Source organism: Procambarus clarkii, chromosome 60, assembly GCF_040958095.1.
Source record: "Procambarus clarkii isolate CNS0578487 chromosome 60, FALCON_Pclarkii_2.0, whole genome shotgun sequence".
NCBI lineage: Eukaryota > Metazoa > Arthropoda > Malacostraca > Decapoda > Cambaridae > Procambarus > Procambarus clarkii.
The window spans coordinates 24,357,614-24,373,574 of NC_091209.1; the positions used below are offsets into that span (position 1 = coordinate 24,357,614).

General features: G+C 44.7%; 1 protein-coding gene across 1 annotated transcript; it reads left to right on the forward strand.

Annotated features, from left to right (window-relative positions):
* Positions 1-1,110: 1,110 nt before the first annotated feature.
* LOC138353928 (uncharacterized) lies at positions 1,111-7,131 on the forward strand. Its single transcript, XM_069307359.1, has 5 exons — positions 1,111-1,150; positions 5,244-5,474; positions 5,569-5,709; positions 5,965-6,179; positions 6,919-7,131. The coding sequence occupies exons 1-5, from the start codon at positions 1,111-1,113 to the stop codon at positions 7,129-7,131; spliced, it is 840 nt and encodes a 279-aa protein (XP_069163460.1).
* The last annotated feature ends 8,830 nt before the right edge of the window (positions 7,132-15,961 follow it).

Below are 15,961 nucleotides of genomic sequence, written 5' to 3' on the forward strand. Positions count from 1 at the left end.
GCGCTGGCCCTAAGCCTCTGGCTGGTCCACTAAGTGTTGCTTGTTTCTGTTTTACTTGGGCAGAGTATGAGTATTTATGACTCATATGGTCGCATCAGTAATATTTTGTCCCAAGTGTTTAACAACTTCTTCTGCTCTGTTGAATCTAAGTTGAAATCTTAATGGGTTTGTAACTGTGCACTGTGTTAGATAATGTTCCAGTGGCCTGTCGGGCATTTCTTCACAGTGCTAACATTTCCTTTCATCTTCCGGAACCTGTAAGCCTATTTCCCATGCACATGGGTATCCAAGCCTGATGCGATGTAAGTGTACTTCTGTTGCTCTACTGCTCCCTTTCATCAAACAAAGTGGTTCGTAGTTGGTTGAATTCTTGTACCAACCCGCAGATCCTAATGTTACAACAGCTGTGTTGTGGTCACTGTACATCTGCATTGCTCTGTTTCTAATTACTTTTTTAATCTGTGATAGACTCTGTGGTATGTAAATGTCTACATTTCTTCTCTTAGTTGCAAGTTTTGCAGCTTCGTCTGCAATGTCATTTCCCATTATACCCACATGACTTGGCACCCAGTTGATAAGTACTCATCGGCCTTGTCGTTTGAGTGTTTGCATTAATGATATGACGTTTGTGATCAGATGTATGTTATCACATATGTGTTCTTGTTGCAAGGTTTCAATGACGGTTCTCGAATCTGTATGTATGATAACATGTTGTCGGTGTTCAGCAAGAGCATGTTCCAAAGCCTTTTGAATGGTTAGCATCTCTGTTTGTAAAGTCGAACACCCATTTGAGAGTCTCCAACTATATACAGAGTTTCCTGCTTTAACTGCTTTAACTGCAGCTCCGGTTTCTTGTCCCTGCTGGTCTACTGATCCATCTGTGAAGTAAGTGAAGCTGTCGGATGCCAAGTTTGCTTCTAAATGCATCTGTGCGATATTACGTACCAGATGAGGATTTGTCTGTTTTTTTTTCCTTCAAGAACCATAATCTTAAAGCCTGCTGGTGGAGATTCCCAAAGGGATTGCATAACAAAGTCTGCATGTATTTCGTCAACACCCCTCTCAGTGACTGTTTGTTATATCGAATGTATTAATGGTGTTAATCGCACAATGGGTCCACCTGTTGCTATTGGAGGCTCTTTTATCCAGAGTTAGTGCTCCTGCGATTATATCTTTAAGTGAACTGATTCTAGGTCTAGTCAATATCTTGGTCAGCATGCAAGCAGCAATCCCTTTTAACCTTATTTCAATCGACGTTAGCTTTGTTTCTAGTTAGGTTCAGTATTTTAGTCCATCTGGGAGCTCCTGTTATGATTTGCAATGCATCGTTTTGAATAACCTCAACGTTTGCCCACTGACCAGGAGAAAAAGTGAGTAAGGCAGGCGCTGCATAATCAACTGGGGAACGAACTGCGTGTATGTAAAAAATTCTTAACACGTTGTGTCCCGCTTCTAGACTCTAGACGGGGCCCTGTGATTGCTCTCATTATATTTAGTCATGATTGTGCTTTCTCCTTCAGATATTGAATTTGCTTGTTGAATGTCATTTTAGAATCTATCCACACTCCGAGATATTGATATTGTGTAACCCACTGAAGGTTAATGTCTTGAATGCGTAGGTGCCTGTCTGGAGTGTTGCCGCCTAGTCTCATTGCCTTAGACTTCTGAGCAGATATTTTTAGCCCTAAAATGCTGCATTCAGATGTTACCTTATATAATGCACCTTGTGCTTTATATAGAAGTGAAGGACCTGTACTGACTAATGCTATATCATCAGCATATCTTAACAATTTAATCCCTTCCGTAAATGTCATGGTAACAAGGTTTTCCATAAGGATGTTAAAAAGACTTGGACAGAGGACTCCTCCTTATGGAGTCCTATTCTCATGAAAGTGGTAGTCCGACACATGTCTTTGCAACTTTACTCTGGCATACCTGTGACTTAGGTAATCTTGAATCCATACTAGCATATTTCCCTTTACACCTTTTTTAACTAAGGTGTGTAAAATTGCTTGTGGGCTTGCAAGTTCGAATGCTTTTTCTAGATCAAGGAAGATCACCATAGCTGGACCTGAGTTAACTGTTCCTAGTAATGTTGCTATGCAGTTGGCAGTACCTACTCCTTTAGTGAAGTCAAATATGTGTTTATGCAGGTCTCCAGTCTTCCACAGTAGCCTATTTAAGACCATCCGTTCTGCAGTTTAACTAATGCATGACTTAATGAAATGGGTCTGTAATTGCCAGGTTCTTTCAGCTTAGGAATCAGTATGATGTCTGCTTTCTTCCAAGAGGTCGGTAGTTTGCCTTGCTGCCAAGATGCATTAATGACGTCCAATATTCCTTGTTCTCCAGCAGGACCTGCATGTGCGACCATTGAGTGTGTAATGTTATCAGCACGTGGTACAGTGTCCATACCACCTTTTTTGGCTCTGATTAGTTCTTGTTTGGTGAAGGGACAGTCACATTCATTATTTATAGCTATGCTCTCATGAATGGCTGTCAACCTAACTTGTTTTAATTGTTCTTGCTGCCTTCCGACCATTGCAGGAAGCTGATATGAAGCTGTTCTTTCTGCAAATTGGAGAGCAAGTCTCTCATCCTCCTGCAATGGTTGAATACATGCCTGTGGTCGGGCTGATCGACCTGATATTGTTTTAATCTGACCCCATATCTTGCCAAGACTACTATGTTCATTTAGAGTTTGACACCACTCAAACCATCTTGCCTCCTTTACTTCTCGAGAAACTCGTCTTGCTTCAGATATCACCGCTCTTAGCAGAGTTCTTCCTCCTGGTGTGGGGTTACTCTTTAGATGTTTTCTAAAGAGAAACTTTAGAAAACAGAGGGATGGGGATCAAGTTGTCAGCTCTGGGGAAATTATTTATTGCCCTAGTGTCTGATGAGGCTAGCAACTTGTCTCCTCTTGCAGGTACGCCTTAGTAAATATTGCCAAACAGGTGCAAATTATGCCATGCTTTGATGGTGGCCGCGGCATTAAGATTTTCAGACCGTTCATTCACTTTCCTTAGAAGGTCTGTATATTTCCCTCCTGCAAATGGGCGCGCTGCTACAGGAATGTGGGGAAGAGTTCTGGTAGGGAATGCTTTGATGGCCCCCAGAAGGTCATCTAATGACATGAAGTTTGCTAGGATGTGTGGGGGTGCCGGGGGATCCTGTTGTGGGCCTTCTCTCTCTTTACAGGTTCCGTCCGTGCACCCTGACAACCGTTGTGTCTGTATAGGGTTCCATCGATTCTAAGGCTGTGAGATTCGTCACAAACCCGACACGTTCCTCTGGGTCTGCGTGCCCCTTTGGGTGCGCCTCTGGGTGCATTGTTCCCAGGACCATGTTCTAGGCGGAGGGGTTCCTGGTTAGTTGGGGGAGTCCCCTCCATCCCCCGAGCGGGCTGTGACATCGGCGTGGCGGCAATATATATATATATATATATATATATATATATATATATATATATATATATATATATATATATATATATATATATATATATATATATATACATATATATATATTAGTATATTTTGGTAGCAGTCTTTCCTGTAGACATATATTATTAAATATGACCGAAAAAGTAAGATTAATAATTCTAACACGAATTTTCTCAATCTTTCGTACATTTCTTTTCACTGTTGGTGGTAATTCAAAAATCAGTTCTCCAAAATTCATTTTTATTTCTAGTCTGACGCGACACTTGAGCGCGTTTCGTAAAACTTATTACAATTTCAAAGACTTTAGTTTACACAAACACAACTGAATAGAACTTACACATCTCCGATTTGTTAATATCTACATTTGAGTGCGGTGGATGGGGTGAGGTGGTATTAATAGGGTATTAATTTCATCAACACAAGACAGAACACGAAACAAAGGGTATTGAATGGAAGTGATTGCAGAAAGCCTATTGGTCCATATTTCTTGATGCTTCTATATTGGAGCGGAGTCTTGAGGTGGGTAGAATATAGTTGTGCATTAATTGGGTGTTGATTGCTGGTGTTGACTTTTTAATGTGTAGTGCCTCGCAAACGTCAAGCCGCCTGCTATCGCTGTATCTATCGATGATTTCTGTGTTGTTTACTAGGATTTCTCTGGCGATGGTTTGGTTGTGGGAAGAGATTATATGTTCCTTAATGGAGCCCTGTTGCTTATGCATCGTTAAACGCCTAGAAAGGGATGTTGTTGTCTTGCCTATATACTGGGTTTTTTGGAGCTTACAGTCCCCAAGAGGGCATTTGAAGGCATAGACGACGTTGGTCTCTTTTAAAGCGTTCTGCTTTGTGTCTGGAGAGTTTCTCATGAGTAGGCTGGCCGTTTTTCTGGTTTTATAGTAAATCGTCGGTTGTATCCTCTGATTTTTCGACGAAATCTCTGGTTTCGTCGAAGACATCATAAGAAGGAAAGTGAAACGCCATGCAACCTCTGAAGAGACAACTAACACAACACCTATACCCCCTATTAGACTATTTTACAGGAACTTCTTTTCCACAGCTCATAAAACGGAGGAAAGGGTCCTGAAAGATATTGTTAATAGAAACGTTATCCCTACAGACAAAAATCAGAGAATACAACTGACGATTTACTATAAAACCAGAAAAACGGCCAGCCTGTCACGGGCTGCTTCCTGGGGGTGGAGGCCTGGTCCAGGACCGGGCCGCGGGGACACTAAAAAGCCCCGAAATTATCTCAAGATAACCTCAAGATAACCCTCGAATCAATTAAACATACCCCCGAGGCAATTATAGAAACCCCGGGGGCAGTTATAGATACCCCCGAGGCAATTATAGATACCCCCGAGACAATTATAGATACTCCACAGGCAATTATAGATACCCCGAGGATATTATAGATACCCCGAGATAATTATAGATTCCTCCGACCCGCCAAACAAACACCGAAACTACGACGTTGGTACAACGTTCGAACAAGTTTTAACACCTTCTAACCAGTTATAACAACCAATATAGCGAGTTGCAACAACGTTCTAATACGTCATAAGCACGTTAAGCCAAGATGTAACAACTTTATTACAAGTTGTAACAAGCGGAAAATAGAGACAGTCTCGGTTTGTGTTTCCAGGGGAGGCAATTATTGATACCCTTGAGGCAATTATAGATACCTTACGAGACAATTATAGATACGCCCGAGCAATTATAGATACCCCTGAAGCAAATATAGAAACCCCCAAGGAAATTATAGAGAAACGTGAGGCAATTAGTGATACCCCCCAGGCAATTATAGATACCCCGAGGCTTTTACAGTTACGCCCAGTACAATTATAGATACCTCCGAGGCAATTATTGATACCCTTGAGGCAATTATAGATACCCCCCTCGGAAATTATAGATACGCCCGAGTAATTATAGATACCCCTGAAGCAATTATAGAAACCCCCGTGGCAATTTTAGAGAAACTGGAGGCAATTAGAGATACCCCCGAGGCAATTATAGACACCACCCAAGGCAATTATAGATACCCCCTGAGGACATTATAGCTACTCCTGAGGCAATTATAGATACCCCCAAGGCAATTATAGATACCCTGAGGCAATTATAGATACCCTCGAGGCAAATATAGATACCCCTCAGGCAATTATAGATACCCTCGAGGCAAATATAGATACCCATGAGGCAATTATAGATACCCCCGAGGCTTTTATAGATACCCTCGAGGCAAATATAGATACCCTCAAGGCTAGTATAGATAACCCCCAAGGATATTATAGATACCCCCCGAGGCTATTATAGATACCCCCGAGGCTATTAAAGATAACCCCCGAGGCTATTATAGATACCCCCGAGGCTATTACAGATACCCCAAGGCAATTATAGATACCCTCGAGGCTATTATAGATACCCTCGAGGCTATTATAGATACCCCCAAGGCTATTATAGATAACCCCCGAGGTTATTATAGATACCAGCCCAAGGCTACTATAAATACCTCCTGCAGCTATTATAGATACCCTCAAGGCAAATATAGATATCCCCGAGGCTATTATAGATACCCCCGAGGCTATTATAGATACCTCCGAGGCTACTATAGATACCCCTGAGGCTATTATATCTACCCCAGAGGCTGTTATAGATACCCCCGAGACAATTATAGATTCCCTCGAGGCTATTATAGATTCCCTCGAGGCTATTATAGATACCCCAAAGGCTATTGTAGATAACCCCCGAGGCTGTTATAGATACCAGCCCGAGACTATTATAAATACCGCCAGAGGCAATAATAGATACTCCCGAGGCAATTATAGATACCCCCGAGGCTATTATAGATACTCTCGAGGCTGCAGGCGATGAGTCACAATAAAGTGGCTAAAGTAATTTGACCAGACCACAGACTGAAGGGACGACGACGTTTCGGTCCGTCCTGGACCATTCTCAAGTCGATTGTGATAAGGAAGTAGATGCAGGCAATACATAGGCTAGAGAGAGGTGAGGAGCAAAGTGTAGTAGAGTCGTCCCTTCACCTTCTAGTGTGTGGTCTGGTCAAACTATCGAGGCTATTATAGTTACCCCCGAGGCTATTATAGATACCCCTGAGACTATTATAGATACTGCCAGAGGTATTATAGATATCTATAATAGCCTCCTACCGAGGCTATTATAGATATCCCCGAGGCTATTATATATACCCACGAGGCAATTATAGATACCCCCGAGGCTATTATAGATACCCCCGAGGCTATTATAGCTTCCGCCAGGGCTATTATAGATACCACTCCCACCGAGGCTATTATAGATACCCACGAGCCTATTATATATATCCCCGAGGCAATTATAGATACCCCCGAGGCTATTATAGATACCCCCGAGGCTATTATAGATACACCCGAGGCAATTATAGATACACCAAGTCTATTATAGATACCCTCTTAGGCCATTATAGATACCCTCTTAGGCCATTATAGATACTCCTGAGACAATTATAGATACCCCCGAGGAAATTATAGATACCCCCGAGGCAATTATAGATACCCTCAAGGCAAATATAGATACCCCTGAGGCAATTGTAGATACCCCCGAGGCTATTATAGATACCCCCAAGGCTATTATAGATATCCCCCGAGACTATTATAGATACCAGCCCGAGGCTATTATAAATGCCTCCTGAGGCTATTATAGATACTCCCCGAGGCTATTATAGATACCCTGGGGCTATTACAGATAACCCCTGATGCTATTATAGATACCCCCTGAGGCTATTATGGATACCACCCCGAGGCTATTATAGATACCCCTGAGACTTTTATAGATACCCCTGAAGCTATTATAGATACCCCCGAGGCAATTATAGATACCCTCCGAGGCTAATATAGATACCCCCGAGGCTATTATAGATACCACCTCCACCGACGCTATTATAGATACCCCTCGAGGCTATTATAGATACCCCCCGAGGCAATTATAGATACCACCCCCACCGGTGCTATTATAGATACCACCCCCACCGGTGCTATTATAGATACCACCCCCATTGAGGCTATTATAGATACCCCCGAGGCTATTATAGATACCCCCGGGGCTATTACAGATAACCCCCAAGGCTATTATAGATACCCCGAGGCTATTATAGATACCAACCCGAGGCTATTATAGCTACCCCCGATGCTATTATAGATACCCCCGAGTCTATTATAGATAACCCCTGAGGCTATTATAGATACCCCAGAGGCAATTATAGATACTCCTGAGGCAATTATAGATACCCCCGAGGCTATTATAGATACTCTCGAGGCTGCAGGCGATGAGTCACAATAACGTGGCTAAAGTAATTTGACCAGACCACAGACTAGAAGGTGAAGGGACGACGACGTTTCGGTCCGTCCTGGACCATTCTCAAGTCGATTGTGATAAGGAAGTAGATGCAGGCAATACATAGGCTAGAGAGAGGTGAGGAGCAAAGTGTAGTAGAGTCGTCCCTTCACCTTCTAGTGTGTGGTCTTGTCAAACTCTCGAGGCTATTATAGTTACCCCTGAGGCTATTATAGATACCCCTCAGGCAAATATAGATACCCCCGAGGCTATTATAGATACCCCTGAGACTATTATAGATACTGCCAGAGCTATTATAGATACCACTCCTACCGAGGCTATTATAGATATCCCCGAGGCTATTATAGCTTCCGCCAGGGCTATTATAGATACCACTCCCACCGAGGCTATTATAGATACCACTCCCACCGAGGCTATTATAGATACCACTCCCACCGAGGCTATTATAGATACCACTCCCACCGAGGCTATTATAGATACCCCCGAGCCTATTATATATATACCCCCGAGGCAATTATAGATACCCCCGAGGCTATTATAGATACCCCCGAGGCTATTATAGCTTCCGCCAGGGCTATTATAGATACCACTCCCACCGAGGCTATTATAGATACCACTCCCACCGAGGCTATTATAGATACCCCCGAGCCTATTATATATACCCCCGAGGCAATTTTAGATACCCCTGAGGCTATTATAGATACCCCCGAGGCTATTATAAATACACCTGAGGCAATTATATATAACCCTCGAGGCTATTATAGATACCACCCCCACTGAGGCTATTATAGATACACCCGAGGCAATTATAGATACACCAAGTCTATTATAGATACCCTCTTAGGCCATTTTAGATACTCCTGAGGCCATTATAGATACCCCCGAGGAAATTATAGATACCCCCGAGGCAATTATAGATACCCTCGAGGCAAATATAGATACCGCTGAGGCAATTGTAGATACCCCACGAGGCTATTATAGATACCCCAAGGCTATTATAGATATCCCCCGAGACTATTATAGATACTAGCCCGAGGCTATTATAAATGCCTCCTGAGGCTATTATAGATATACTCCCCTAGGCTATTATAGATACCCCGGGGCTATTACAAATAACCCCCGAGGCTATTATAGATACCCCCCGAGGCTATTATGGATACCACCCCGAGGCTATTATAGATACCCCTGAGGCTTTTATAGATACCCCTGAAGCTATTATAGATACCCCCGAGGCTATTATAGATACCCCCGAGGCTAATATAGATACCCCTCTAGGCTATTATAGATACCCCCCGAGGCAATTATAGATACCCTGAGGCTATTATAGATACCCCCGAGGCTATTATAGATACCCCCGAGGCTATTATAGATACCCCCGGGGCTATTACAGATAACCCCCAAGGCTATTATAGATACCCCGAGGCTATTATAGATACCAACCCGAGGCTATTATAGCTACCCCCGAGGCTATTATAGATACACCCGAGGCTATTATAGATACACCCGAGGCTATTATAGATACACCCGAGGCTATTATAGATAACCCCTGAGGCTATTATAAATACCAGCCCGAGGCTATTATAAATACTTCCCGAGGCAATTATTGATACCCTGAGGCAATTATAGATACTTTCGAGGCTGTTATAGGTACTCTGAGGCTATTATAGATACTCTCGAGGCTATTATAGTTACCCTGAGGCTATTATAGATACCCCCGAGGCAAATATTGAAACCCTGAGGCTATTATAGATACCCCCGAGGCTATTATAGATATCCCTGAGGCAATTATAAATACCCACGAGGCTATATATATACCCCCCGAGGCTATTATAAATACCCCCGAGGCTATTATAGATACCCCCCCCCCCCCCGAGACAATTATAGATATCCCAGAGGCTATTATAGATACCCCCCCGAGACAATTATAGATACCCCCGAGGCTATTATAGATACCCCCGAGACAATTATAGATACCCCCGAGGCAATTGTGAAATATGTGGTGTGGGTTCTGTTGGAGATGGGAATAATATATTTTCTGAGAGACTCGCATATTTGGTTCAGTGATTTTGAATTCTACATTTTCTTGAGAGAAGAGGAAGAGGAGGGGAGCAGGAGGAGGAAAGAGGACATCAAGGGTGGATGGGAGGGGGAAGAAGAGGGAGAGGACGAGGGGAGAGACGAAGGGGGAAGAAAAGAAAAAAGAGAAAGAGGTAAAGCGAAAGAAAAAAATGTGGGGGGGGGGGGGGGGAGTGAAAATCAATCTGGGAGATAAATGCAGTTGTTTCGGTGCCTTTTTGAGCGGGTTGGGGAGGAGGAGGAAGGGGAGATGGGGTGAAGAGTGAGGAAGAGGGAGGAGGATGGGGAGGAAACCCTGTTGCCTTCAGTGTACATGTCTGTGTGTTCGAGGCATTGGAGGGAAGATAGGGGGATGAGAACTGAGATACATAAAAAGGGATGGTGGGGAGAAGGTTGAAAATGGGGGAGACGACAGGGAAAAGGGGGGGGGAGGAATGAAAGGGAAATGGACGAAAAAGGAGGGATAGAGTGAGGATGTGGGGAGAGGGGAAAAGAAGAGGGGTGGACTGGTGGGGGGGGGGGTCGGTCGCTGGGGATAGAAACTATCCCGACTACAGCCGCTTCCTAGTTACTATATATATATCATTTTTTTCAAAACGTTTTTCAAGAGTATAATGGTTCTCCTCCGGATTGGAACCTGTGGGAGAGTGCTGGGTCTTCCGTCAGTTGGAAGAGCCACGGGGAGGAGAGCAAACTGTGCTCAAGTTACGTGTTTTATGACGCTACGGCCAAAGATTGAATAGCAAAACATTCTTGTTCCCTTTTCTGAGATCAGTGAAAAATGGTGTCAATTACAGTAAGAACAAAACTTGTTTTCAAGTTTTTGTTTTCAAAATATTTAGCAAGGTGCCAGCAGGTGGTGCCAGCAGGTGGTGCCAGCAAGTGGTGCCAGCAGGTGGTGCCAGGAGGCGGTGCCAGGAGGTGGTGCCAGCTGGTGGTGCCAAAAGGTGGTGCCAGCTGGTGGTGCCAAAAGGTGGTGCCAGCTGGTGGTGCCAGCAGGTGGTGCCAGCAGGTGGTGCCAGCAGGTGGTGCCAGCAGGTGGTGCCAGCAGGTGGTGCCAGCTGGTTGTGCCAGCAGGTGGTGCCAGCAGGTGGTGCCAGCAGGTGGTGCCAGCTGGTGGTGCCAGCAGGTGGTGCCAGCAGGTGGTGCCAGCTGTTGGTGCCAGCAGGTGGTGCCAGCAGGTGGTGCCAGCAGGTGGTGCCAGCTGGTGGTGCCAGCTGGTGGTGCCAGCAGGTGGTGCCAGCAGGTGGTGCCAGTAGGTGGTGCCAGCTGGTGGTGCCAAAAGGTGGTGCCAAAATTCGTCACGTATGTCAGAATGCGGCACATTGTTCCTTCTTGAATTCTGGTGATGACGACGGTCCTATGACAGTCCCCTACCCCAGATCATTTCCATGGCAGCTAGGCGAGGCCAGCCCCAAACATCGGGCTTCCAGCTTTGGAGAGAAAAATAGACTTTTTCTAACTATCTCTAGAGATAGTCTCTCTCTTTAAGTAAAGTCTCTCTCTCTCTCAGTAAAGTCTGTACATCGTTGATGACCAGACGCTCAGGGCTAGCCGAACCCAACTTGGCACTGGAAAAACATTCTGAGGTGCAACCATAGGCTGGTTGAGGAAGGTGTTAGGTAAATACTATAAGTATTTATTAAAACAGCCAATCGTGCAATTTTCATGGAGTCAAGTATGAAACATTTGGTGTTATTTCCATAGAATTTTTAGTGATCGTAATATATATATTCTGAGAGTCTCGCGCAGTTGTTTCAGTGCTTCTTGATATTAATTTTTTTAGAAAACGAGAAGGGGGGGGAGGAGGTGGGGAGGACGAGGGTTGTGAGGAAGAAGGGACCAAGGGGGATGGAGACGAGAAGGGGTCAAGGGGAAGATGGGGTGAGGAGAGGGGAAATAGGGAGGAAGAGACCCGGGTGAAGTTAGTACTCCTTCAATATATCTAAATGGTCATGTCTGTCTGTTCGATGTTGGATGTTGTAAGGATATTAGAGTGAAAGGGGGAGGGTGGGGAAAAGGGGGAAATTTGAGGTGATGAGAGGGAAGAGTGGGGAAGGGGGCAGGAAACGAGGAAGAGGAGGAAAGGGGGAAGAAAGATGGGAGGTGTGGGAAGAAAGGAATGAAAAGGGGTCGAATGATGGGTGCAGGAAGAGACAGACTATATGGGCACGCACTGGATATCCTTCCTAGTATACGCCTATAAGAATGTCTGTCTGTCTCTATGCTTGTATAAAGTACGTGGCCAGATGCTTGGGGTTAGCCTTATGAAACTTTGCAGGGTGAATGGTGTGAGGTTAAGGGTAGAACATAGGGTTGTCAGGGTCGACTCCTATGTCATCCCTTTTCATTAAATAGCAAATTTACTATTCAGGTAATTAAATATTAGCATCGAGTTTTTTATTTAGACAGAATTTAGTGAACATGGTTACAGGGATGAAGGGAAAGTGTTGAAGAATACAGAAGGTGGTGAAAGGCAAGGAAATTGGTAAATGGTAGGGAAGGTGGAGAAGGGTAGAAAAGAGAGATAAGAGAAGATTGGAGAGAGGTGGAAATGAGGAAGGGAAGGAGAGAGACCCGGGTGCAGCTGGGTCAGATTACTATCATATCATACTTGGATCATCACACTATGACTGCAAATACCAGAAGTATAGCTTCCAGTATTTGCGGTCTTCTGTGGTCAGTGGTGGATGGCAGGAGTGTTGTATTATCTACTAGCATGTTCCTAGTGAGGGTTGTATTATCTACTAGCATGTTCCTAGTGAGGGTTGTATTATCTACTAGCATGTTCCTAGTGAGGGTTGTATTATCTACTAGCATGTTCCTAGTGAGGGTTGTATTATCTACTAGCATGTTCCTAGTGAGGGTTGTATTATCTACTAGCATGTTCCTAGTGAGGGTTGTATTATCTACTAGCATGTTCCTAGTGAGGGTTGTATTATCTACTAGCATGTTCCTAGTGAGGGTTGTATTATCTACTAGCATGTTCCTAGTGAGGGTTGTATTATCTACTAGCATGTTCCTAGTGAGGGTTGTATTATCTACTAGCATGTTCCTAGTGAGTGTTGTATTATCTACTAGCATGTTCCTAGTGAGGGTTGTATTATCTACTAGCATGTTCCTAGTAAGTGTCGTGTACACTGTTCATGGTGTCTAGGGGCACCAGCTTGTAGGTGGCAGGTGGGTCTTCACGAGAGCTTTGTGGTGGTCATACCAATATAAGTAGACCGAAGGTGACATCCTTCACTGGGGCGTGTAAACTGGTATACCAGGTTTACTGTTTGGAGAGTGTCGTATTGCTTAATGGGGCTGTTCTTAAGTAGTAAATTAGTAATTCTTTTATGTTTTTTTTTTTTGTAAATACTGAATTAAAGTCTTTGATCTGGGGCTGTCGGTTTCACTCCGTTTGCAATTTTATTTTTAATTTTTCTTTCTTCTGTTTATTAAACAGAAGACTTAGCAGGAAAGAAGAGGCACTAAAGGATCACCTTACTGGACACCTTCACTTCATCTGATATCATGTTCGCCAAAGAGCAAATTTGATTCGCCACTGTTGCTATGATTGGATGAATGGATAAAGCCGGAGATGTACAGCACCGAGCACTGCATCTCTTCTGACCATGTTCAAAGCGTTTTTAAAGTCCTGTTTGATCAGAGCTTATTGATCTGAGATGTTGGCGATGTAGGCTCGTGCAGCATAGGCGGCTGCTTCACAACCTTGAGGAATCTCAAATTCAAGCTGATCTGGTTTCAGCAATTCAACCGTTTGCTGGCTGACAAACTTTGTGGTAGCAATGATAACCAGGTGTCGTAGAGTATCGTCAATAGCGACTGGCCCAACTAGATTTGGGCCAATCGGTATTGGCCCAAATCACTATTGGGCACTAGACGGGTGCTTCTCGAATTCTTCCTTTAGAGGGTGTTGGTAGCTGTGTAGGTAGGGCGGCTGCCTACTGTCTGTGCAGTCGACGGTTCGAGACTCTTGAGTGTTCCGCTGAATGAAGAGTTATTATCCACGATATCAATATATAAGACCAGGACGTGGGTCACCTAACTCCTTCTTGCCAAAGTGGCACCCCAGGGAAAGCCTAAAGTCCCAGTTGGGCAGGAGACTGGTGCCTCTAGAATCTTTCCTTTAAATTGGTGTTGGTGGCTGCCTCAGGAGACGGAGTGGCTGGATATTGTCTATGTTGTCGCCAGTTCGAGGCAGTTAAATCAACACGGATGTTCTCCTCAATGATTCCCTTGAAGAAATCCACAAATAAAACACCCACATAACACCTCATAGAACACACCCTTAAGGTCCATCCCATAACACTATCTACGTGTTCCTACACACAACCATCACGGCTCAGGAATTAAAAACGTTCCTTGTGAAAGACATTCAAAAACTTAATTTAGCAGTCTCTAGAAGACGTCGGCAAGCAGCGTTATGATTTTAATGTATTAATGGATGAAAGGGTTTTGCAAAGGGAATACAAATAAGATTTTAAATATAAGGACACAAAAATAGAACTCGAAACAAAGGATATGTGTGGGATATACCTTGAGATGATTTCAGGTCTTAGCGTCCATGCGGCCCGGTCCTCGACCAGGCCTCCTTTTTGTTATCATGCCCAGGAAGCAGTCCGTAGCAGCTGTCTAACTCCCAGGTACCTATTTACTGCTAGGTGAACAGGAGCATCAGGGTGAAGGAACCTCTGCCCATTTGTTTCCGCTTCCACCGGGGATCGAACCCGGAACCTCAGGACTACGAATCTGAAGCGTTGTCCACTGAGCTGTCAGAGCCCCTAATTCTAGATTTGGGAACGACCTGTGTCAGGGTTCACCCCCTTCCACCCTGTGGTTGGGATCGTCCCACAGGTCTTAGCCCCTCAGTACCGGGCGCCACTGCTCACCCTTGGGCTCCCCCAGTCAACTAAGGGCTGGCCTTATACACCCCTAGCGAGTGGGGAGGTTCAAGCTTCTTATAACTCGCTTAAACCTGCCTGTCCTGACACTGGAACGCTTTCTTCTTCTTTATCTGGTCTGCTAAGGTCGCCAGCTGGGTGTTTATGCTCGTGTCCCAGCAACACGTCAGTGGTCTTAATGGTTATCTTAATCAAGGATACAATATCATGTGCAGTACAAGGTGCCACTAATGGTCTCATAAATATATAATATATATAGCCCTAGAGAATGGAGGCTCACTTAAACTCCTCAGTTAGTTTAAGAGTTTACTGAAGAAAACTTATATACATTTACAAATGGCATAAAGAAATGTCTATGTTGAAATCATCCGCTGGCGGCAGCATTTCTCGATGACACGTCTCTGGCAACACGGTCAGCTGATGGATCCACTCCCCCGGCGTGGGCACACACCTCGCGCCTCTGGCAGCACGATCAGCTGACGGTTCTAGCTGTCAGAACGTCGTGACTTTCCCACGCCTCCAGTGATGCAATCAGCTGTTAGTTTCAGAGTACGTTGCTGGCTCCTTGCACACCAACTACCCTTCCAGGATCACTAACATCCCCGCCTTAATGTTCACACACACCAACTCATGCCTAAATGAGTTTTTGGCTCCTAGCCTAACGTCCTGTCACTTAGACAATAAAATGATGAGTGGAAATATTCACAACATATGAAATACTCTAACTCGCCTAACTCAAAAAGGGGTAAGGGAGGGACAATTATCTACCTTATTTCACTCCAACCACGAAGCTGACTCGTCCTCTGTTGAGGGATGTTGAGGTTCCTGGTTCGGCTTCTGGTCTCCTGATGAACAGTTCCCACACACACAGGTTCCTCCGTCGCCTTCGTGGTAACGAGTCCTCGCCGTGCTCACATCCAACAGGTACTGCTTTCCTCCTCCTATTCTCTGGGGTACTGGAGACAGGCACCTCCGTCGTCGTCCTCCACACTCACTGGCACTGTCGACTCTTCACAGTCCAGCACAGCTTCCCCTCGCCTTAACTGCCAGTAGATTTGGGCCCGGCCCTAGCTTCTCGCTTGATGTGTAAGACGTGGTCCTCTAGTGGGCGTCCCAGACGTCACCAGCCCAACGTTCCTTCTGCTGCAGACTCTTGATACGGCTTTTGGCTCTTCAATCCGG